General features: G+C 46.7%; 1 protein-coding gene across 1 annotated transcript in view; it reads right to left on the reverse strand.

The window, feature by feature from the left end:
- LOC119379533 (WASH complex subunit 2) overlaps nt 1-23,342 on the reverse strand; it is a gene marked incomplete at its 5' end in the record, with an annotated part of 624,148 nt that overhangs the window by 195,600 nt on the left and 405,206 nt on the right. The window contains 1 exon segment of the mRNA XM_037648828.2: nt 1,265-1,327. Coding sequence (XP_037504756.1) covers nt 1,265-1,327 — 63 coding nt within the window.

Raw genomic sequence — 23,342 nt, forward strand, 5'->3', positions numbered from 1 at the left:
TCCGGATAATTTCCGCTGTCCGGGGTTCCTTGACGTGCTCTCACATCGCACAGTACACGGGCCTCTAGAATTTCACCTCCATAGAAATGCGATCGTCGCGGCCCGGTTCGGCCCCGCGCTGTTCAGATCAGCAGCCTAGCACCATAACCATTGTACAGTACATACCACCGCGGTGAACACCTATGCAACAAATGCTGGTGAATACGTAAAGTGAATTCTTTTGACGTGTATTCAGAGTAGTTTAGGATATTAGTAATCGTTATATGGTTGGTTAGCCAACAAATTGGGCTTAAAGCACACCATAAACTGTGCAAGTGGTTTGGCTCACGTGTTCTCAGGAGCCTCGACTACCGATCGGCAGAGTTTTCTGCCCATGCTGAAAAAGTGTTGCAGGGCCCCTCTAAAATTCGATCATGAATATCTAAAACTACGAGCGAGTTTTGTGATTCCTAAAAAAAAAAATGGGTATGCCATAAATTATCATGCACTACAATTTTCTAACATAAACAACTGCCCTCAAGTCAATCATTAAAAAAGTTAATAAACGAGTTTTTGTTAATTGGTTGCAACAGTGTCATTTCAGCTGCAGCAAAGTATTTCCACCTCAATGTGGAGTTCATGTGTGAAAATGACAGGAGCCTTACTGTCATAGGATTTTTATAAAAAATCTGTGTTGTCTAAAAAAAAACACCCTGCACTACATTTCACTTTAACGAAGTCCGAGTGCAATTTTTTCTAAAATGTGTACTGCTTTGAGAATTAAAGTGAGCAACAGCACTGTTGCCATCACCATGAGGAAGACTGTCTTGTAGCCACCAACACACACTCTCTTGGTTACTGAGGGCACCTGAACTATAGATAAAGACCCTTAAAGAGGGGGTGTCGCTGGTCTTTTCTTCAAGGCAGCAACTGCCTGTTCAAGGATCTCTTCAAGCCTCCATCTACTCCTGAACTTCTGCTTCATTTGGATTTCCACCTAGACTATAGCAGCACAACCAGCCTTTACTGTTTGCTTTTCTTCCAGCTGAACCAAAGAATCAAGATGAACAGTATGATGTGGTTGGGTATTATGTTAATGAAAACAGACTAGAATGAAAGTCTCCTTATCAGCAAAGACAACAAACACATGCACTCTAAATCAATTAAAAAATGGTTTTGTAGCATTGGCTTTCCATTATAACTGTGCGGCGGTGTTATAATTGTACATAAAGATGGTAACAGCAGAAACCTCTACCAGTGCAAAATGACCCAACTTGAGGCTCACCTTTGAAACTAGCTTCTCAAGCACAGCTTCCACCACCAATGTGGGTTCCGCATCCCCTTTGGACTGCACAAAAAGATGGGACAAATACTGATGATAGTTGTGCAAACATCCCTAAAAAAAATGAATTCGACGAGTTTATGTGACAAAAACTGCAATACCATTGGTATAACTTTAACAAGACAATTTGCTGGCCCAGTTGGTATTTACTAAAGGACATAATTTAGCTGCGAAGTAAAAACAAACACAAAGGGACGAACACAACAATAAGATGAGCGTTGTGTTGCTCCCTTTACGTGTGTTTTTATGCGGCTAAATTATGTCCACAGTTAGTATGAGGCATGCTGTCACGGGGGATTCCACAGTAATTCTGACCATCTGGCATAACTATGCACCTAAATCTAAGTATGCAAGAGTTTTTTGCATTTCTCCCCCCTTAACATGTGGCCACTGTGCCTGGAATCAGACCATGTCTTCCTGGTTAGCAGCACAAGATAGGCGCTACACCCCACGGAGGGTTTGTGCATACATGTCATGGCCCCACTGCTCTTCCTGTGACTCCAATTGTGTGCTGCCATAAATGTTGCTCTACTTAGCAGTGTTGGACAACATCTGCACCAACCTTACCATCAAAACATCAAGATTTCCCAAACACAGTGCCAAAACAAGGTGTACTGCAACCAAAGATTCATGTTCAGGCGGCTCAAATGGCAGATATGAAACTACTAGCCTGAAGCCATATCTTGTATGATCGATTTCATTTTTCCATTCTTCTTGTCATCTGCTGTCATAAGTAGCAAACCATGGCAGTAAGCACAATGCGGCTTCACCAAAGCGAATGAGAAAAGGCAAATACAGTCGGAAATGAAGTGGGGTCTTTACATACGAAGTGTGATATACTCAGTTTCAATCTCAACACTCATGTTTGCAGCAGCCTTCACATCTATGTCAATCACTCATTTCCTCTATTTCTCAATGGTACTACCAATTGCAATTGACAGTCTTAATCGGCTGATTCCCAGAATGATTCTTCAACAACCAGCGCAGAACGGACAAAGGACAAGAAAGGGAACATAGACGAGCGCTTCGTTAGGAGTGAATCCAATTTCACTTCCTTGATGCCTGTCGACAGTGCTCGTCTATGTTCCCTTTCTTGTCCCTTGTCCGTTCTGCGCTGGTTGTTGAAGATGGATTACCAACTCGCCCAATCTCAAACTTTGCTTCAGAATGATGTAGCACTGCGCAACTGCTTGCCAGCTGCAGACCAGAGTGTATGGAATTCCATACCTCAGAGCACGTGCTCATCCCCACCACTAATACAGATCTGCATTTTCTTAGTAATCTAAAACCGGTGTAACACGGGCATTTCTGATCACGATCAAGGCCAAACAGAATTAGGCTCGATTGGGATTAAGATGATTGCGAACTGGCTCCCAAATCGCGATTTTACTGACGATCGTGCATGCGCCAAACCCGTTCCGGATTAGTTTAGACCATGTAGCAGCGACCACTGTTGAGCGCGATCACGAAATCCGATGCGGATCGGCTGCGATCACAATCAAAAGTGCCTGTGGGACACCGGTATAACGCTAAAATTCCCCAGATTTTTGGTGGACCGGTTCTGCCACTTTTGGGGTCATCGTACCTCAGCTCCCATCCCTCTCCCTCTGCAACCGGCCTGAGCTGTCCCGACCGGTTGTGGATCACAGACCCGAGCACCAGATTGATTCTTCATCCAGTGTAGAGCACACAATGCTGCCACTTCATGGCTGCAAGGCCGCTTTCTTGATTTCTAGTCTCGCAGTGTCCCAAGAAGCTGCACGTGTTAGGTTCGCTTTCCTCCACTTCCTGGCAGCAAATGCCAAGCTTTTCCTTTTGTTTTGAGTTCTCAGAAGAAAACTGGGTTCACTTCTAACGAAGCGCTGCATGGTGACCGAAGTATGGTGGTCCATTTATTTAAACCTCTTTGTTGTTTTGAACTGCAGTGTAGTAATTGTGACATAAACTGAACGAAAGTAAAGTTGTCAAAAAAACACCTCTGCCATCGGTGGGGCCCAAAATTAGTGACTCCACTCCTGTGCCAACTGCGCCAAATTGGATTTACTGCACCATGTTGATAAAATCATCATAAATTGCGCCAAACTCCGACAGAGTCTCGGGTTTTGGGGCACCGCCGGTGTGTCAAAACATTTCCAGCTTGATCTTGGGGCTGCCAAAATCACAACCACGGATCAAGAATTATTCCACTGAATAAACAGCCCTCACACGCGCGTCGCGAGTAAGCCACGATGCCATGCGCGGTGCCGATGCAGCTTCTGTTGTGCAAGACGTCCCGAGGGCAAAACGTGCTCTCTTCCGAGGCTCGTGACGTCAAGGCCAATCGGCAACGAGAAAGTGAGGCAGCGATTCATTGGCGGACGTCATCTGTTTCAGGAATGCTGCACCTAGCTCGTTTCAAGCATCGCACGGCACGCAATTAAAGCAATGTTTACTAATAAATACACACGTGCCGCTAAAATGTCTGTCACTTCTGTTTCTGGACATAGCGGAATGAAATCTGGGAACCCTAGCAATAGATATAAGTAGAGTGTACTATAGAAACTCTTCCAGTACACCTTAATATAAGAAACAATAGAATTATCCGTGCTTCGCGTCCATGGAAGCAGATCCTGGTTTGGAATCGCTCTTGCAGTAAATAACCCTAAAAGGCCCTGCTCTTTCGAGCTCATGAGTGCTAGGGTCCCAATTCGAATTTTTTGTTTGCTTTTTTAAAAATGTCATCTCATTAATAAAAGCATGCCTCCTGTTCAGAGCAGCCGCAGTACGGTTTTATTATGTACAGCTGTCAGCGGCAGGCCTTTCACTGACAGCCCTGGCGTTGGAACACCCACTGTGAAACGGCTATGCCATGTTACACGTCCACCCCACGCTTTCCAGGGTCAAAGCTGATGCTTAAAATTAAAAAAAATAACAGTTTCGCTTAAGGGCGAAGTAATGAATGTGATGCCAACAAATTGTATTGTTATACGAAGTAAGGCTAGCAGCTAACTCTTTTGGATCGAATCTCACGTAACTCAACCAAAAGCTGGTTTAACTTAAGGAATATGGCCCCTCCAGGGGCTGAAGCAGTTTTCGTGCTCTCAGTTCTCTAAACGCAAAGTAAGCGTTGAAAGCATGGCAAGTTTACGAGTTGTTACCTGATGCCTCGAGATAGCGCACGTGCCATCGACTGCGCCCTTCGAGCGACGCAACATCCCCCTCCCCTCCCCTGGGGTCCCTTTATGCTTCTTATGAAAGACGAGCGAGGAATTTCCTCTATGTTTGATGGACAATCGACGGCAGGCCTTGCACGCAGGGTGATTTTATCGCATGCACCCTGCGTGCGACAGAGACTGTTGGCTCATTTCATCTCTGCCTCAGCCGCGTCCATCAGCAGCGCTCACGAGCTTTTACTCGTGGATAGACCAATGCGGCAGTTTGGGCACATTGGTAATCCATTTTGAAAAACTAAAAGTGCACGGAAAACATGGACGAAAAAAGGCGCACACACACACACACACACACACACACACACACACACACACACACACACACACACACACACACACACACACACACACACACACACACACACACACACACACACACACACACACACACACACACACACACACACACACACACACACACAGGCACTACTTCCAACAAATTTATTGTTGCGATACCGCTGCTACTTATAGCACACCTAATCGGCCCATATCAATGCACAGAAGGTCGAAGCTCCTAACAGCCTGTGTGTGTGTACATGTATGCCTTTTAGTCCCGTGTTTTCCGGGCACTTTGAGTTTTTCAAAATTGCGGGTAGAACATAGGACGTGTGGGGTGATGTTATCAATATGAACTTTACATGGAAAATGACGGCAACTGCAATGGCAAAAACCCGTTGAGAGTGTCTATATAATGTCTATCACAATAAAAAGGGAAAAAAAGTGTAGAGCCATCCTACTCTGTGAGGTGGATGATCACTGAAGCTGTTCAGTGCACAGCCGGCAAAGGTCAGCGAAATGATTGGAGCTCACTCAGACTCACTCAAGGAATATAACTTGCTCTGAGGGCTCACGCGGACTCAGACTCACCAAAATTTTCTTCAAGCGACTCACTTTGACTAAGACTCACTAAACTTTTTCTCAATCGGGCTCACTCGGACTCAAATTCACCAGCACATTACTCACCCGGACTCACTCAGACTCAGACTCACGGCTTGACCTGAGTCAGTGAGCCTGAGTGAGGCGACTCAGGAGTCTGTTAACATAAAATCTGCTTTTTCGATCACCGTGTCAATGCTCTTTAATGCCAATATCTCACATAATCGGTGATCTACGATACGCCATTTGATCTTGTACTGTCTTTACGAGTTATCGGTGGTTTCAATCCAGTAAGGACATTGTTATGAAATACATGACTCACACGAGATATTTATATGATGAACTTCCCGTAGAAGAGATTGCGAGGGGGGGGGGGGGGGGGTGAGTTATGGCACCCCCACCCCCAACTCACGCCTCTGATCAAAAAACATTGAAATGGTGCATGAATGCTACTGTGCTGAGGTATACGGGAATAGACTTCAGTGTAAACTTAAGCCTGTATAAGGCTGATAGTAAAACTGAACATGAGTAGATAGGACCATAGGTCGGCAATAACAAGTGGAGCTCACTCAGACTCACTCAAGAAATATATTTTGCGCTTAGGGCTCACTCGGACTCAGACTCACCAGGGTAACCTGCCTGTGATCAACGAGCAAACAGCTCGTTTATCACAGGCAGGTTACCCTGGTGAACTGGTCGTTTCCGTAGCTGAGAAGCTACTTAGAAATGTAAAAGCTTCTGCCTCGAACTTGCCCCCTGCCTCTGAGGAGAGGGATAAAATAAAATTTGTTGTAATCCCTTATATTCATAAAGTGTCGCACAACATCAAGAAGATTGCTCAAAAAGCTGATGTGAAAGCTTTGTTTTCTGCGCCAGCCAAACTCGCTTCAGTGTGTAAAATGACAAACCCTAACTGCAAAGAAAAGAAGTCATGTAAAAAGAAGCATCAAACCAGATATGTAAACTGCATTGAAGGGTTTGTGTATCGTATTCCGCTGACATGTAACCGCGTGTACATTGGTCAAACAGGTCGCTGCATAAACGACCGCCTCCGCGAGTATGCGTACAACGTGAAAAACAAAACAAGGGGGTGGCTGGCCATTCATTGCGAAAAATGTGGTTGCAAACCTGATTATCAAAGTTGCGCTGTAATTGCAAAGAGCACAAGGGAAACCACACGCCTAATCATGGAAGCTCACAATATCTCATGTCTCAAAGACAAATGCATCAGCATGCCATCTATCTCTTTATCAGCCAAAGAAATAGCATATCTCACTGGTACTACACGTGTTTGTTGGATTGTCTTTGCTTCCTTCGTAATGCGAAATGAGTGTCTTTTGGCATATATAAGGTCACATTTCCCGTCAATAAACTGTTAGTTTGCGCTTCGTCTGTCCATGTATGTTCCTTCTTCTGTCCCTGTCTTTTGTGCGCATCAGTTCCCATCGCGATTAAGAAGTCACGCGAACACTCTATAGAAGCGGGAGTGAGCATGCAAGCGAAGCGCCTTAAACGAGTGGGTACCCACGTAATTTGTTGGTATCAATAATGTTGTCACTTTTTCTAAGGCAAACAAAAGAGCAGCTTACAAAAGATGGAAGAAGGCCTCCTTTCATAACAATACCGTACTTCCATACGGTGGCACACTGAATGAAGAAGGTTGCTGCAAGGTACGGTGCGAGGATGGTCTTCACTGCGACGAAAAAGCTGATAGGATTGTGCGCAAAAGTAAACGGAGACCACGACAGGAACAAGGATGTAGTGTGCTCGACCAGACAAGCAAAAAGATTCACTGAATGCACGAAGAATGTTGTGCACAAGAATCCCACTGTCCTTGGAGCTCATTACGCTGGACAGACGAGAAGGTGCGTCAACGAGAGGCTGCGGGAGCACCGATAAAATTGTGGCCTCCTACAAGCTCCGGGGCATCTGGCGACACTGCAACAGGTGCCCATGCAGTCCTGTGTTTGAAAAAAAAAAACTGAAATTGTGCACAGGTCGAGCAAGCAGACGAAAAGGGAGGTCGTCTAAGCCTACACTATATAAAACTGGCAGCAGGGGGCGCGTGTAAGCACTCTGTCGATAGTGCTCAGCCAAATGGAAATTGAGCTAATAAACGAGGATAGGGGCATCAGTAGCTAAGGCAGCTCTGCGCACGCGTGTGGTCACTGCATATATATCATGTTCATTTACGTATTAAACAGTTGCTAGATTGCACTCATGTGTTTTGTATGTCTCTCGTCCCTGTCTTCAGTTTCTTTTTTGTAAAGTTTGTGCAAGAAACATTGATCATGTTTAACCAACTAGCCCACTGTCAAATTTTCCTGGAGGCCAATTTGGTATGTAAGGTCAGGTTGTTAACAGCCAGTCTGTTAACATTCAATACGCAATATCAATGCGAAAGTCTTAGATGCCTCATAATCATGACGTCATACACCGCGACGTCATATGGTGACGTCCTTACATGACATAGTCGCTTTACACTGCCTCCGTGATTGGTACACCGATCAATGAGGCAGCGCAAAACCAGGTGAGGTGCTGAAAGCCTGCAATGCCTCTGATACCGGAGGCGGCACAAAACCACGTTAGGTGCAGAAAGCTATCAGAGGGGGGCGGGGGAGGATCAATACATCAAGTTAGAAGAAAAAGAAGATGGCTTTCGCCTTCGATTCGTTTCAGGTGAATGCATAAGGGACACTGTGAGTTGTCTTTTTTTTTGCACTGCTCCCTAGAGGGCACTAGGGGGTTTTTGGTGTACAAACGGAATGTTCTAGCCATAGACAGCTTTGCAGTAAAAGGAAAACGAAGTTTGTTAAATCATGTAGTCCCCCGTTGAACGCACTTTAGAACACTTTCACGGAAGCTCGACTTGAAGCGGATCTCCATCTTCTAGGCAAACTGGCGCATGCGCAAACGATGGTCTGGAGGCACTGCGAGAATGCTCTTGCTACAGCACAGAGAGCCTCGGAAAGAGGGAAGGGAGTGTCTGAGGAGGTTGGCTTTTTGAGGCTAGCTAAGTGATGTCATGTTGTGCCCAGCAATACAATCGATCGAGAAGAAAAAGAACTTGGCTTTCGCCTTAGAGTCGTCTTAGGGGAATTCGTTAGGGAGAGTGTCACTCTTTAGCATTGAGGCACTGTTGTACGTCGCGGCGTTTGTCTACCACGTCTGCTGATAACCACATTGGTGTATTTAGAGTGTTATCTCATAAAGTACAATTTTGTTGATCTGGTATTCTGTTTATTTGCTAGTGTAACAAATAATCGCTGAAGAAGTTATTTCAGAACACTCAAGAGCACGACGCCGTTATTTTTGCATTATCGAGTGGAATATGGAGTGCTCCTGAGATTATGTTCTCTGTGAGATTTGCAATGAATTAAAATATTTATAGCTCATCATAAGAGCCCCATAACAATTATTCAGACGCTTGAAAGTTTATGCAATTTGCTTCTCCAGTGCACTCCAGGATGTGAAATGAACTGCTCTAGAGTGCTTCCAGATACAAAATTACCTGCTCCAAAGTGCTCCAAGATGAAAATTCTTGCTGCTCCAAAGGGCTACAAAATAAAATTCTTGCCGCTACAAAAATTGCTCCAAATCAGAAGTCCTCGGTAGCATCACTGCAAACTAACAACCTTCGAATTATACATTCGATGCTCTACTAATGGACAATGGACCTTTTTCCAAACATGCAGTATCAAGTGTTTCCCCTGGTGGCAAAGTTTGGCAAGAGGGTGCGCTAACCAGCACATTGCGGAATTGCATTTTTTGCCAGAAGAAGAACAAGAATAACCTTTATTGAGGGAAAGGGAAGGGGGTCTAGGAGCTAGATGGGTGGGGACCTATGTCCAAAGCTCCACTGGCTTGTGCCGCCAGCCGGACATGGTCCAGAAGCGCTAGTTGCACCTTCGGGTCCAAGCTAGCGAGGAGTTCCTCCCAATGCTCCAAAGAATTTTCTATGCTGTACTTATGTTGTAGGCAGTTGAGGTTACAGTGAAACCTCGGTGATACGAATCTCACGGGACCACCAAAAATATTCGCATCATCCAAAATATGTATCACCAGAAAGCATGAAAAATTATAATGCGACAAAAAAAAAAAAAAGAAACAAAAAAAGCTGGCGTACATTTTCATTTATTGTTTTTTCAGGACCGCAGCAATGTCAGGAGGAACCCTGAATGATTGTCAGTTAAGTTTTCAGGCGTCGGCAATCATACCACCACTCGTAAATATACGGCCCGTAAGAGCGCCTTTAATGAACCAGGTGCGTTGTGACCCGCGACAGCTGTAGCCTCGTCCGAATCCTAGCATGCTTTTTCGCATGACACAGGAGTACTGCGGCGAGAGTGACGGAAGAAGTGCTTTGACGGGATAGATCAAGGCCACAAAATTTCAGAACCATGGTCCTATTTTTAGAATAACAGAGAGCTGAGCTACTCGGTAAGTATTCATTCTAAAAAGACAGGGCGTGCAAACACGGACACAAGAAAGAAGTCAGGACACCACAAACGCCGACTAACAACTGAAGAGACGCACAACGGCTGAAAAGAAAGAAGGCACGAAAACTTATCTGCGCATGCCCATGCAACAGGCGAACCTATCAATCCGGCACGCGTGGCGGTCTACGTGGAAGATAACTGTTAAGGCATTTGATTTCATGTTTATGCAAGTTAATCGACGGTTGGCTCACGCATGCACTACCACTATTCTCGATATTCCAAGCTTCAATCATCAGGCGCGTTTCTCCATTTCTATGCCGGTACAATACTGCGCATTCATCAAATTTTGGCGTGCACTTACAATCTCGACAATGTAAAGATAGATTAGAAGGTGAGCCTCCTGTTAGCGATCTCTTATGTTCCAACAATCTCTGGTTGATGCATCTGCCCGTCTGTCCTACGTAGAAGCGTAGGACAGACGGGCATGTTATGCCCGTCTGTCCTATGTTATGCTAAGCTATGTTATGCTTTTGTGATCGCGAAGGTGTTGGGGATGTTTCTGGGAGATCTACGGCCATGCCTGCACAAGTGCGACCTCAACAGTCGCGCATGTTGACGTTGTGAGGCCTGACTCCTTTGCCAAGACCGTCCTCGCCTTCTTTCGGTCCTGGTCCTCCTTTCATAGGATTTCTGGTGCACGAGGCAGGCACGTGTTCACACAGTACAACAACAGGAGCCCACGTCGATGCGTTAGAAAAAAAAGCACAGCACTAATGCCCCCTGTAATGTAAACGCGAACGCACACGGAGGCACATTAGAGCCTCAAGGATTGGTGCACACAATCTCGGAGGCCGTGACGCGTCTCTGAAGGGTTATTCTGACCGCAAGAGAAGTATTTTTCTTACAACGTGATTCTGACGATTTGGCGGTGCCCGCGCTTGCATTCCCGCGCTCGCACGTGCTTGGTGCGTCTTCCACGACACCGCGGACACAGCACCTCTTCGTACATGGGTGGTAGGGTACATTCGCATGAAACGTCGCGGGGTAAAAATTGGTTCGCAAAAACCATACTCCATTACATTGCAGGCCAATGGGCCTTGGCCGGGACCAATGAAAAATTCGTATCACCCCAAAATTCGTATGAGCTGTGATCGTATCACCAAGGTTTCACTGTATTTGGCCTTTTACTGCAACCCAATGAGATATAGTAGAGGGTTGGTGGTGAGTCGTGACACCACGGACAATCACGCCCATACAACGTCGGAAAAATTTTGTGTAATCGGAACAAATTTGGACAGACCCCCGTTTGAATTCTACGGAGGTCCATTGCGTCTTCCCCTTTAAGAGATTTGTGGGAGGCACCATATTTCTGCCGTGCGCATCACTGATGAGCAAGAAGCTCTCGCGGAGCCATCCGAGCAGGGTCACTGTCTTCCTCCTCGCGAAGGCCATCGTATGTAGTGTGGGGTGGTGGTAACTGGGAGGGAGGCTGGCGCTTCGCTCGGTTCGTGAGCGCTCGAGCTAGAGCGTCCGCCCTCTCGTTACCCTCTAAGCTTGCATGTCCCGGGCACCAGACCAACCTACAAGTGTTCTTCAATTCATTTCTCAAGAGGTTGCAAATCTTTAATGGGAGACGGCCTTTCGTAAACAGTTGGCATGCCTCTTGCGAATCTGAGATTACGTTGATGTACGCCTGCCCGACATTTCGCACTCGATATTTAATCGCCAATGCGATGGCGAAACACTCGGCCTTGGCGATCGAAGACGTGTACAGGGGTGCGCTGGATACCATGCTTCTCATGTCGCTGCTCACTATTGTGACTACTGAACGCTTCCAATTATACCTGGAAGTATCCATGTATAGCACGTTCTCATTGCCTCTGACTAATTTTCTGATCCATTTTATGCGCTCCTCTCTCCTTTCTTTATGTTGTTCTTTGGTTATGTTCCTAGGGATTGGAGCGATTGAGATATGCCTTCGGACTGGTTCTGGTATTTCTACCAGCCCCTCGTCCAAGTTTTGCGGGTGCAGTGGAATGGCCACTTTTATCAGGATCTCCCTTTTCGACTTCGTCTGGTTGAGACGGCTCCTCTGAGAGATGAGTGTAGCAGCCTTCAGCTCGGCGTACGTGTTATGCACGCCGATCTCAAGCAGCCTGTCTGTTGGAGTGCCTATTGGTAAGCTTAATGCTGCCTTCTAAGCCCCTCTGATAATAGAGTCCACTTGCCCTTCCTCGCTCTTGTTGAGCGTGTGGAATGGCAAGCTGTAAGTCAACTTGCTCATTACGAGCACCTGCACTAAACGCATAGTTTCACTTTCCTTCATGCCCTTTTTGTGGAACGTGATCCTCTGAATCATCCTAGCCACTTGTTTGGTTGCCGATTTAAGGAGACCAATAGTGTGATTTGCCCTACCGTTGCTCTGAACCCAGTAGCCCAGGATACGAGCGACGGTGACCTCTTTAATTTTCTGATTTTCGATTTCAATTTTTATTTTCCCGTTACTTTTGTAGCATTTGCTATGTATTTGGAACACCTCCGACTTTTCGGGAGCGCAACTGAGACCGCTGGTTCTGGCAAAGTTTTCTATGGCCAATGCCGCCTCCTGCAGAGTCTGCTCCTTGCTGGCCAGAGACCCCCGCGTGGCCCACAGAGTGATGTCATCCGCATAGAGGGTATAACCCAGCTGCGGGACAGTCCAAGGCCCGCGCGAGTCTACGCATGGCAATGTTGAACAACAGAGGCTCCTTGAGGCGTTCCCTTGTTTGGCGTTCAGAAAGGTTCAGACCTAACGGGTGAAATACCAATTGTTGCCTTCCTCTCCATGAGAAAATTCCGTATATAGTTAAATATGTTTTCCCCACAACCAATTATATTTACAGGGATGCTACCGAGGACTCCTGATCTGGAGCAATTTTTGGAGCAGCAAAATTTCCATTTTGGAGCACTTTGGAGCTGCAAAAAATTATCACCTTCTAACATTTCACGACATCTGCAGCCACTACCGCCTCGGCCGTTTAACCTTTCCGCCGCTAATAGCTAAATCCCCGCGCAGGCGCGAAGTGCTGTGGCGACAACTGCAGACTCGCACCTTTCCCTCTCCTCACCTTCTTCACCTCATGTACCCCTGTCTCTACCCGTCCCCTTCTTGTAAATATTGCTCCGCAACGAAGGCCAATCTCAGTCATACCATGTGGGGCTGCCCTAAGCACCCCCCTCCCCCGTCCCTCCGAAACATATTAAATAATGAGGAGCAGTGGGAGGCTGCCTTGTGCAGCTCAAAACACGACGTCCAGGAGGCCATCCTGGGTTGGGCAGAGAAGGTTGCGGAGGACTACCGTGTGCAGCAACCTCCCCCTATCTCTATCCCTTTGCCCCTTATAAAGTTTTTACCTACCCTTCACCTTGAAGCATTTTGGAATAGATAATTTTTCATTTTGGAGCACTTTGGAGCAGCTAATTTTACATCCTGGAGTGCACTAGAGAAGCAAAAAGCATTAATATTCAAGCACCTGAATATTTATTATGGGGCTCTTATGAAGAGCTAGAAATATTTCGATTCATTACAAATTTCATGGAAAAAAATCATCTCAGGAGAACTCCTGAGATACTGTACTCGCTAATGAGAAAATAAAGGCTCATGCAATTGAGTGTTCTGGATTAACCTCTTCGGTGGTTATTTTTGACACTAGCAAATACCGTATTTACTCGAATCTAGGCCAGCTCCGATTCCAAGCCGACCCCCGAAGTTCGCAAGGCCAGAAAAAAACAAAAACCTAATCATTGTACTCGAATCTTAGCCTACCCCCCCCCCCCCCACACTTTAGCACATCGTTTTTTCGAAAAAAACATCGGCTTAGGTTCGAATAAATACGGTAAACAGAATACCGGATCAATAAGGTTGCACTTTATGAAATAACACTCTAAATACATCTATGTGGTTATCACCAGACGTGGTAGACAAATGCCGTGACGTACAACAGTGCCTCAATGCCAAAGAGCCACACTGTCCTTAATGCATCCCCCTAAGACAACTCCAAGGCGAAAGCCAGGTTCTTATTCTTCTCGATCAATATGTTGATCCTCCCCCTCACTCTCTGCAAGCTTTCTGCACCTCACCCGGTTTTGCACTACCTCCATGATCGGCGCACCAATAACGGAAGCAGTGCAAAGCGACGATGTCATGTGATGGCGTCATCACGTGACATCACGATATATGATGCCATGATGACATCACAAGTTTCGACGATCTGTGATGCGATGATGACGCCATCACATGATGATTATTTTTTGCATCAATCGATTGACACCGCCAATGGTCAATTTTTGTGTTTGATGAAGCATCTAAGGCTTTCACATTAATATTGCGTATTCAATGTTAAAAGCCTGGCTGTTAACAACCTGGCCTTACATACCAAACTGTCCTCCACCATGTCACCTCTGTGCCGTACGCGAAACAGCTTCGCTTTCATCCACTTCACAGAGTGGAACGGCGCATCAATATTTTTTATTTTTATTGTGATAGCAATTATATGGACACTCTCGAAGGGTTTTTGCCGTCACCGTTGCCGTCATTTTCTGTATAAAGTCCAAATACACATCATCATCCCTCGCATTCTAGCCGCGGGTAAAAGCTCGCGAGCGCTGGCGACGAACGCGGCTGAAGCGGAGCTTAAACAAGCCGGCCGTCTGTCTCCGTCGAATGGAGAGCGCATGCGATAACATCGTACCACGTGCGGGCCTGCCGTCAACTGCTTATCCAACAGAGAGGAAACGCCCAGCACGTCTTTCGTAAGGAGCGTGAAGGAATGCCAGGGGTGGGGAAAGGGGGGAGGGTAACGCATCGTTCGAAGGGTGCAGTTGCTTGTGCGCGCGCTACCTTGAGGCATCATGAGACAGCTCCTAAACTTGCTGTGCTCTCAACGCTTCCTTCGTGTTTAGAGAACTCAGAGCACAAAAACGCTTTGGTTCCTGGAGCGGCCATATTCCCTCAAACCAGCGTTTTGTTGAGTTACGTGAGATCGGATTCAATAGAGTTAGCTGCTAGCCTTACTTTGTATAACAATAAAATTTGTTGGTATCGCATTCAGTGCTTCACCCATAAGCGAAACTGTGAGTTTTTTTTAACTGTCAGCTACTGACCCTGAAAAGCGAGGGGCGGACATGTAACATGGTGTAGCCGCTTCAATGTGGGCCGTCAGCGACGGGCCCGCTATTGACAGCTGCACATATTAAAACGCAATTGCGGCTGCTCCGACCAGGAGGCATGCTTTTATTAATCAAATGACATTTTTAAAAGAGCAATAAAAAAATTCAGCAGATCCCACACGTTGAGGGAACCGGTTTCATGCTAAGCAGTCAGCGAGTATTTTATGGCTTTGAGCCAAGCGTTACGAGGTGGATCGACGTATTTTTGTAAGTGTTGTAGCTGTGTGCACATCGTGGGCTTACCAGGCACGTCGACAACACTGGCGTTTAAAGGGACACTAAAGGCAAATATTAAGTCGACGTTGATTGTTGAAATAGCGGTCCAGAAACCTCGTAGTGCTACTTTTGTGCCAAGGAAGTGCTTATTTTGAAATAAAATCATGTTTCAGTGGTCTGAATCGCGTTAGCACACTTCAAATCACCCGCCTGAAATCAGTCTTTCACACGTCACTGCTGCCATGCTCAACGTTGGCCGCCTTTACTGCACGGCGGCGTGCACCATTTGGGCATCCGGCAACATCACATGCATGCGGCATTTTGTCGAACTTTCTGTCACAACGACTTTCACGAGCACCCAAAACACGCGGCGGTACGCGATACCGAAACTATCACTGAGATGCGACCGCGTGAGCGAAGCAGGGCGCCGGGTGAAGCGCAGTTCGGCGAAAACGGAACCTTTGAACCACGCGCGCCATTCCCCATGGCAACGCCAAAGAGGTTCTTTTTTCCATGAATCAAATAGAAATTAACAAACAGCATTTTATTACGTTTCTTGATGCACGGTGTAGCAGAATGCATCTGCTTCGTCATCTGCACGTGTGCACAAGGCTACCACTGCGCATGTCTGAGCCCAAGAACATCCAGATAAATACCAGAGCAATTTACAATAAAGCATTCATTCTCGTTTCCACCTGCAGTGTGTTACATACTGTCAGAAGTGGGCGGCGGTTTGACACCGCCGGTTGTATTGACAGGGTAGATCGACAGACTAAAAACGCCGCAGCAGGATCCGCCGCCACAACTTCGCAAGCATGGCATCGTCAATAATTCCACCGCCGAAACCACTGGACTCAACAGGAGACGCCTTTCACAGCTGGACCATATGGAGGAAAGAGTTCGACCTTTATGCAATGGCAACGAAGCTGAAAGAGCAAGCAAAGGAGGTTCAAGCTGCAACGTTCCTGATGGCACTCGGTGAAGAAGCAAGGAGATTATTCTACACCTTCACGTTTGAGAATGAGGACGACAAGCATGACATCAAGATACTCACCCAAAAGTTTGAAGCACACTTCAAGCCAACAACGAACCTGACATTCAACGAATTCCGCTTTGGCTCGAGAAATCAGCAAGAGTTAGTATCGAAGCTTGGGCGTGTTGGTTAGACATCGGAGGGGAAACAGCGCAAGAGAAGACGAGGACAAGAAAGGCGACGCACACAGAGCGCTGACTTACAACACTTTAAGAACCTACAGACTGGTAGGTGCTTAAACGACCGTCTGAGAGAGCACCACAACAATGTGCACAACACGGTTCAAGGCCACTTGGGCATTCATTGTCGTGACTGTGGCTGCGTGCCCATCTTTGAAAAAAGCGAGGTCCTGGCTAGGCATAATTTACAGTTGACGCGCGAAATCATCGAGGCAGATTTCATCAGAAAGTTCGATAGCAGTTGCATCAGCTCTCCTTCGATAGCACTTTCATCTCATGAAATATCATATCTAAACAGACCATGAGTGATACACCCGTGTGCGCAGTGGTGCTTGCTCTATGTATAATGTTCAAAAAATTGTCATTTGCCCCGGTTGTGGCGCATGTCAGCGAAGTGTATAAATATTCATCCTTCCCTTTCTACCAATAAAGTGTTGTAAGTCAGCGCTCTGTGTGCGTCGCCTTTCTTGTCCTCGTCTTCTCTTGCGCTGTTTCCCCTCCGAAATCAGCAAGAGGGTGAGTCTTTCAATGATTGGCTAACAGAGCTGCGGACACTGGCGCAACAGTGCGAATTCGGCCAGCTAGAAGACAGAATGTTGTGAAGCAGAATTATTCTTGGAATCAATGACAAAGTTCTACAGCAGAGACTCGTGTTGGAAAATCTGTCTTACAGCAAAACTGTCGAAATCTGCCGTGCAAACGAACAAGGCAAAGAACGTTTCAGTGAAATACAGGGCGTATGTTCTGCCCGAATTGACGCCGTGAAATTGAAAGCGAACGCTTGCTTTAGATGTGGTTTCGATAACCACAAGGGTGGAAACTGTCCTGCGCTCGGCAAGCAATGCCACAAATGCGGAGGCCGCAACCATTTTGCACGTAAGTGCCAAAGGCCGCAGTCACAACAACGCAACGAAGGACGAAGCGTACAAGAAGTTCAGGTAGCACACGACGAAGAACTCTTCCTTCAGACACTTGAAGTCAATACCGTGGATCGAGTTGATCGTTGGTCTTCAGGCGTTATCATCGCAAGCATGTACGTCAGGTGCAAGATTGACACCGTTGCAAACTGCTGTGTGATGCCCGAGGCAGTGTTCAGTCGCATAACGTCCAAACCGGCGCACCCATGTTCGGCTACTCTGCGCACATTTTTCGGACACAAAGGGATCGCATCAAAAAAGATCAAGCTGCCCATCAGCCATAAAGGACAGTGCACAGAAGCAGAATTTTTCATCGTCAAGCCGGAGGTCCCAGTCACACTAAGTGGCTGCGTTGCTGAACGGCTTGGCCTGATAACCCGCATAGATTCAATTGAGTCGGCCGTCAGCAATGAACCAAAAGGGTTTGAAGATATTTTTCAAGGCCTAGGGGAACTCAAGGATGTTCTCTACCACATACAGCTGAAACCAGATGCTCAAGGTACAGTTAAACCAGCAAGAAGAATCGCTGTTGCCCTACAAGACCGTGTTCAAGCAGAACTCCGAAGGATGGAAACTGACGGGGTCATCGCAAAGGTAACTGAGCCAACGTCTTGGTGAAGTCACATGGTGGTGGCGGTTAAAAAAGAAAAAGTGCGAATATGCTTAGACCCGTCAGATTTAAACAAAGCTATCCTCAGAGAACACTACCACATGCCGACCTTAGAAGACGTAGTACCGCGTCTTTCAGGAGCCAGGTACTTTTCAACCTTGGACGCGTCATCGGGGTTCTGGCAGGTGAAGTTTGACGAGCCGAGCTCACGAATATGTACTATGAGCACCCCGTATGGCAGATATAGGTTTCTGCGCATGCCGTTCGGCATAGCATCCGCTCCAGAAGTCTTCCAACGAGCGATGCACGGAGTTGTAGAGGGCCTTCCTGGTGTAGCCGTTGTTATGGACGACATTTTGGTATGGGGAAAAACTCGTGAGGAGCACGATAGCAACCTGTCCAAGTTGCGGGGCGTTGCCAAGAACACAATATGAAGCTTAACAGAAACAAATGCCATTTTTTGCAGCCCTGAGTACATTACATGGGACATGTACTCACCGAAGAGGGACTCTGCCTGGACCCTGAAAGGGTGGAGGACATTCTACAAGTACCAACCCCTCAAAATCGTAAGGAGCTTCAAGTTTTTCTCGGCATGGTCAACTTTGTGGCGCGCTTCGTGCCAAACGTGTCCGCTCTGTCTGCTCCACTAAGAGACCTCTTAAGGAAAGATATAGCGTGGAACTGGTCAGACCTTCAGGAAAATAGTTTTCAACAGCTTCGTACCAGTCTCACGCAAGCACCAGTCCTGGCTTATTTTCAACGGGACCAACCCGTGGTATTGTCAGTGGATGCTAGTCAGTTCGGGGTGGGGGCCGTGCTCTTGCAAAATGGACAGCCAGTCGCTTACTCATCACGTTCGCTAACCGCAGCACAACAACGGTACGCGCAGATTTAAAAGGAGACCTTAGCAATTGTCCACGGCTGTACGAAATTTCAAGATTACATATTTGGACAACCGGAAGTAACGGTCGAATCAGATCACAGGCCACTGGAAAGTATATTCAAGAAGCCTTTGTGTGAATGCCCAATACGCCTCCAACGCATGAGGCTGGTACTTCAAAGGTTCCCAATCACCGTCACGTACAAACCAGGCAAAGAACTCCTGATAGCAGATGCCCTCTCACATTTTCCAAGTAAAACTGAATTGCGAGAAGAAACTGAGCAGTTTGAAGTGAATGTCATTTCTTCTTTGCCCATTGCAGACAAGCAACTCCGAAGCATCCGGGATGAAACGAAGAATGACACAGTCATGGCACAATTGCTTCATTATTCCAGCACAGAATGGCCAGAAACAAGGCTACAAGTACCAGATGCCCTGCGACCATTCTGGGCCTACCGGGACGAACTGCATACAGAGGACGGCCTGCTGCTTCGGAGCAACAAGCTGGTCATTCCGCCAACAAAGCGCCTGGAAGTCCTCCGCTTACTGCACGCAGCACACGGGGGAGAAGAGAAAATGAAGGCAAGGGCACGACAATTGATGTTCTGGCCTAACATGAATTCCGACATTCGGACACTTGCAAATTCTTGCGCTGTATGCCAAAAATACAAAAACAGAAATGCAAGGCTCCCAATGCTCAGTCATCCGGTGCCCAGCCTACCGTGGCAATCTGTGGGTGTAGACTTGCTCTACTATGGGGGTCACGAGTACTTGATTATCGTAGATTTTTACTCGTTTTTCTTCGAGATCCGTAAGCTTAACCGCACAACAGCGCAAGCAGTGACACAAGCATGCATGAAAGTTTTTGCAACGCACGGTATTCCTGCCAATATCTGCAGTGATAACGGACCCCCATTCAGCAGTGCGAATTTCAGGTCTTTCACGCTTCATTTCCATACCCACCAAAACCGTCCGAAGATGCCTAGAAGACATCAGGAGCAGGCAGGAACAGCACTACGACAAGTCTTCCAGACGTCTGCCAGATCTTCAAAGAGGGTCTACAGTGTCAGTATATGACACCTTGCAGAGAACATGGGCTCCTGCAGTTGTTGTAGGCACGGCAGGCACGCCGCGATCCTACATAACAGATGCTGGCAGTGGGTACCTACGTCGCACAAGGGAGCACCTAAGAGCTGCGAAAGAACTGCAGGACCTACCTTCCCAAGCGCTACATTCAGGCGATACTGTGACCCACCAGGCAACTCCTGAAAACGGGCTTCGTAGAAGCAAGCGCCAGCGAAGGGAACCGCAACATTTCCCCTTGCAAGAGTGACGTACTTAACGTTTCTTTTGTTTGTTTCTTTTTCTCTCTTTCTTGCATTTCTTTTTTTCTTTTTTTTGGTGAAAGGAAGATGTAGCAGAATGCATCTGCTTCGTCATCTGCACGTGTGCACAAGGCTACCACTGCGCATGTCTGAGCCCAAGAACATCCAGATAAATACCGGAGCAATTTACAATAAAGCATTCATTCTTGTTTCCACTTGCAGTGTGTTACACACGGAAGGTTCTTTTTTTATTGCTGCTAGTTTGATTACTAATGATTAATTGTAGGCAGACCCTCATACGTCACCGCGATCATTTTGAAAATTTGCCGCTTGTGGCGCTCATTGTGTGATACATTTAGCTTAATTTCTCGGTAAGTAGGGCATTGCTGTTGATAATATTGCCGTTTTAGACGATGTCATACATTGAGCTTTCACTCTGACATAAATTGTTAATTCCCTTTAGTGTCCCTTTAAAGGGTAACTTATGGTGCGACGTAACGTCAGCCCCCGCGTTAGAGTACATACGTCAGTATTATCAAAGAGCCAAGCGTTACGAGGTGGATCGACATGTTTTTGTAAGCGTTGTAGCTGTGTGCACATCGTGGGCTTATCAGGCACGTCGACAACATTGGCGTTTAAAGGGTAACTCATGGTGCGACGTAATGTCAGCCCTCACGTTAGAGTACATACGTCAGTATCATCGAAACTAAGTGCACCTTATGGTGCGATCATGGGAATATCATACGCAACATTTGTTAATGTATTCCTCCGGGGTCGCGCAATGCTTTAATATAGCTTGCTGAATCATAGGAATATAAATGTATTGTTTATTAGACTGCTATAAAAGCAGAGCGAACACTGCAACCAGCGACGTTAAGCTGATATGACGCCAGTATCGAAGGAGTACATATGTAGTTAATGAGAGCAGCATTTTAGGCTAGTTGGTGTTCCATGAGATCAAAGAAATTGCGCGACGAAAACACGGACATAAGAAGACAAGTACAAACACAGCGCAAACTTTCAAGTGAATTTATTGTGCCACTGAATCTGCTTATATATTGCCACAGTATACATCACGCATGTGCGCAAATGGACGCGATGCGAAAAAGACCGCGCATGCATTAAAAAAATGAGTAAAAACGAAGAGTTACACGTTTGAAGATCTTAGGAATACAAGCTCTCTATCAGTGAGGGCCAGTGATGGTGAGCTAACGCACAAATCACCTAATTTAATAATCGCTTCTGCCTCTGTCACTTCGTGAATTAGCTGCGTTCTGCTGCGTGAAACGACCGTACATAGATCAAAGGAAGGGAGGCAGCCACAATCTCGACAGTGGATCGCCAAAAAACCCCCGGTGCCATTTTTTACATTGTTGTGGTGTTCACGTAGCCGGTCATTCAGGCATCGCCCGGTTTGCCCAATGTACTGCTTGCCACACAAAAGAGGGAGGCAGTACACCACACGTTCGGCACACTCAACTAACTTGTTCCGGTGCCGCTTAGTGCACTTCTCTGGCGAGACAACATTTGGGTCCGTGAGCCTGCATAGCTTCCCGAGCTTATTGGGAGCCGAGAACACCACCTTCACGTTTGCCTTCTGGGGAATCTTCTTCAAGTTGTGAGATATCCCATGCATGAAGGGTACAACGCCTACTTTGGGGCGTCTGCCGGATGGAGCATCAGCGGCCGGCAATACCAGCACGTGTTTGGGATATCCTGCCGCTGACAAATGTTCAATTTGCTGCTCAAAACTTGCGCCCACTACGTGGCAGCAAGACTTTCTGAGGGCGTTTGTGAAGCACAAATTGACTATGGCTCGTTTAACAAGTTTTGAGTGCGCGGATATGTACGGCAAAAGTGGTTTGTTGGCTCGTGGCTTGTACGACCAACACGTGTGGCTATCATGAAAGGTTAGGCTGAGGTCATGGAAGCGAATAGATCCTTCCACTGGCAGCTCATGCGTGACTTGAAGGGGGGCTAGGCACTTTTGAATAGTGCCTAACGCCTTACTCGCTTCTAAAACAAAATGACCGGAAGGACAGTCAATAAAAATGAGGAAGTCGTCAACGTATCTAAAAATATTAAAAACCGCGGTGCCTTGCGTTTGAAGTAAAATGTCATGATCTAAACGGGATAAAAACAAGTCACTAAGAATGGGAGCAATGCAAGAGCCAATACAAATACCACTCTTCTGCAAAAAATATTGGCCATCCCAGGTGATAAAAGTAGAATTAAGATAAAACTGTAAAAGGTTTAAAAAATTACTGCATGAAATTCCTGCCTCGGTTTGGAAGGAGACCGCGCCGTACTCATTCACCTTGGACATAGAAACATCATATAAGTCCTTAATGTCAATGGAAAAGACCTGGAAGCAGCGGTGCGAATTAGACTTCAAGAAGTCGATCACCTTGTCAGAGCTTTTAACACGAAAAGGATCATTGACCGGTAAAAGACCCAGCTTATCTTGCAAATACACGGCCAAAGGCTTTTGCCAAGCATCATTCTCTGACACTATCACCCGCAAAGGAACATCGGGTTTGTGCGCTTTTGCACTGAAGAAGACTTCAAGGTGATCGCGCTTGCTGTTTTCAATAGCATTAGTCAGTTCTCCTAGATTAAGCCGTTTGCAAAGGCGCTTTGCATCAATTTTCACCTTGGACATAGAAACATCAGCATGACACTTAAAAGTAGCATTGATAGCTTCTAAAGCTTTGGTGTTAAACTTTCCGACAGAAAACACAGCAAAACCACCTTCTTTGTCTGCAGGAACAACACACAACGAATTATCAGCGAAAACAGATGCCACGCGATTCACCGAACACTTGGGCTTGGGTTGCTTGCACCTTTGCAGAACATCGACACCTTCCGAAACGATGCGGCCTACCTCGTCATCCGGGGCGAGCCTTGAGACGTCTCGGACGTAGGAAAGTTCTCTAGGAGGTCTCCTGGTTTCGACGGCACATTTTGGCCAGTGAGACAGAACGTCTTGAACCTCCACAGGCAACACAACAGAATCCTGGACATGTCAGGGTTCTGTGGAGCCGACGGCTTCGGCACCTGCAAACCCCGGTGCGTACGTAGCTGCAGCTGCTGCAGGTGCTCTGTTGTGGCAGTTGTGGAGGACATCGC

Source organism: Rhipicephalus sanguineus, chromosome 1 (genome assembly GCF_013339695.2).
Source record: "Rhipicephalus sanguineus isolate Rsan-2018 chromosome 1, BIME_Rsan_1.4, whole genome shotgun sequence".
Lineage (NCBI taxonomy): Eukaryota > Metazoa > Arthropoda > Arachnida > Ixodida > Ixodidae > Rhipicephalus > Rhipicephalus sanguineus.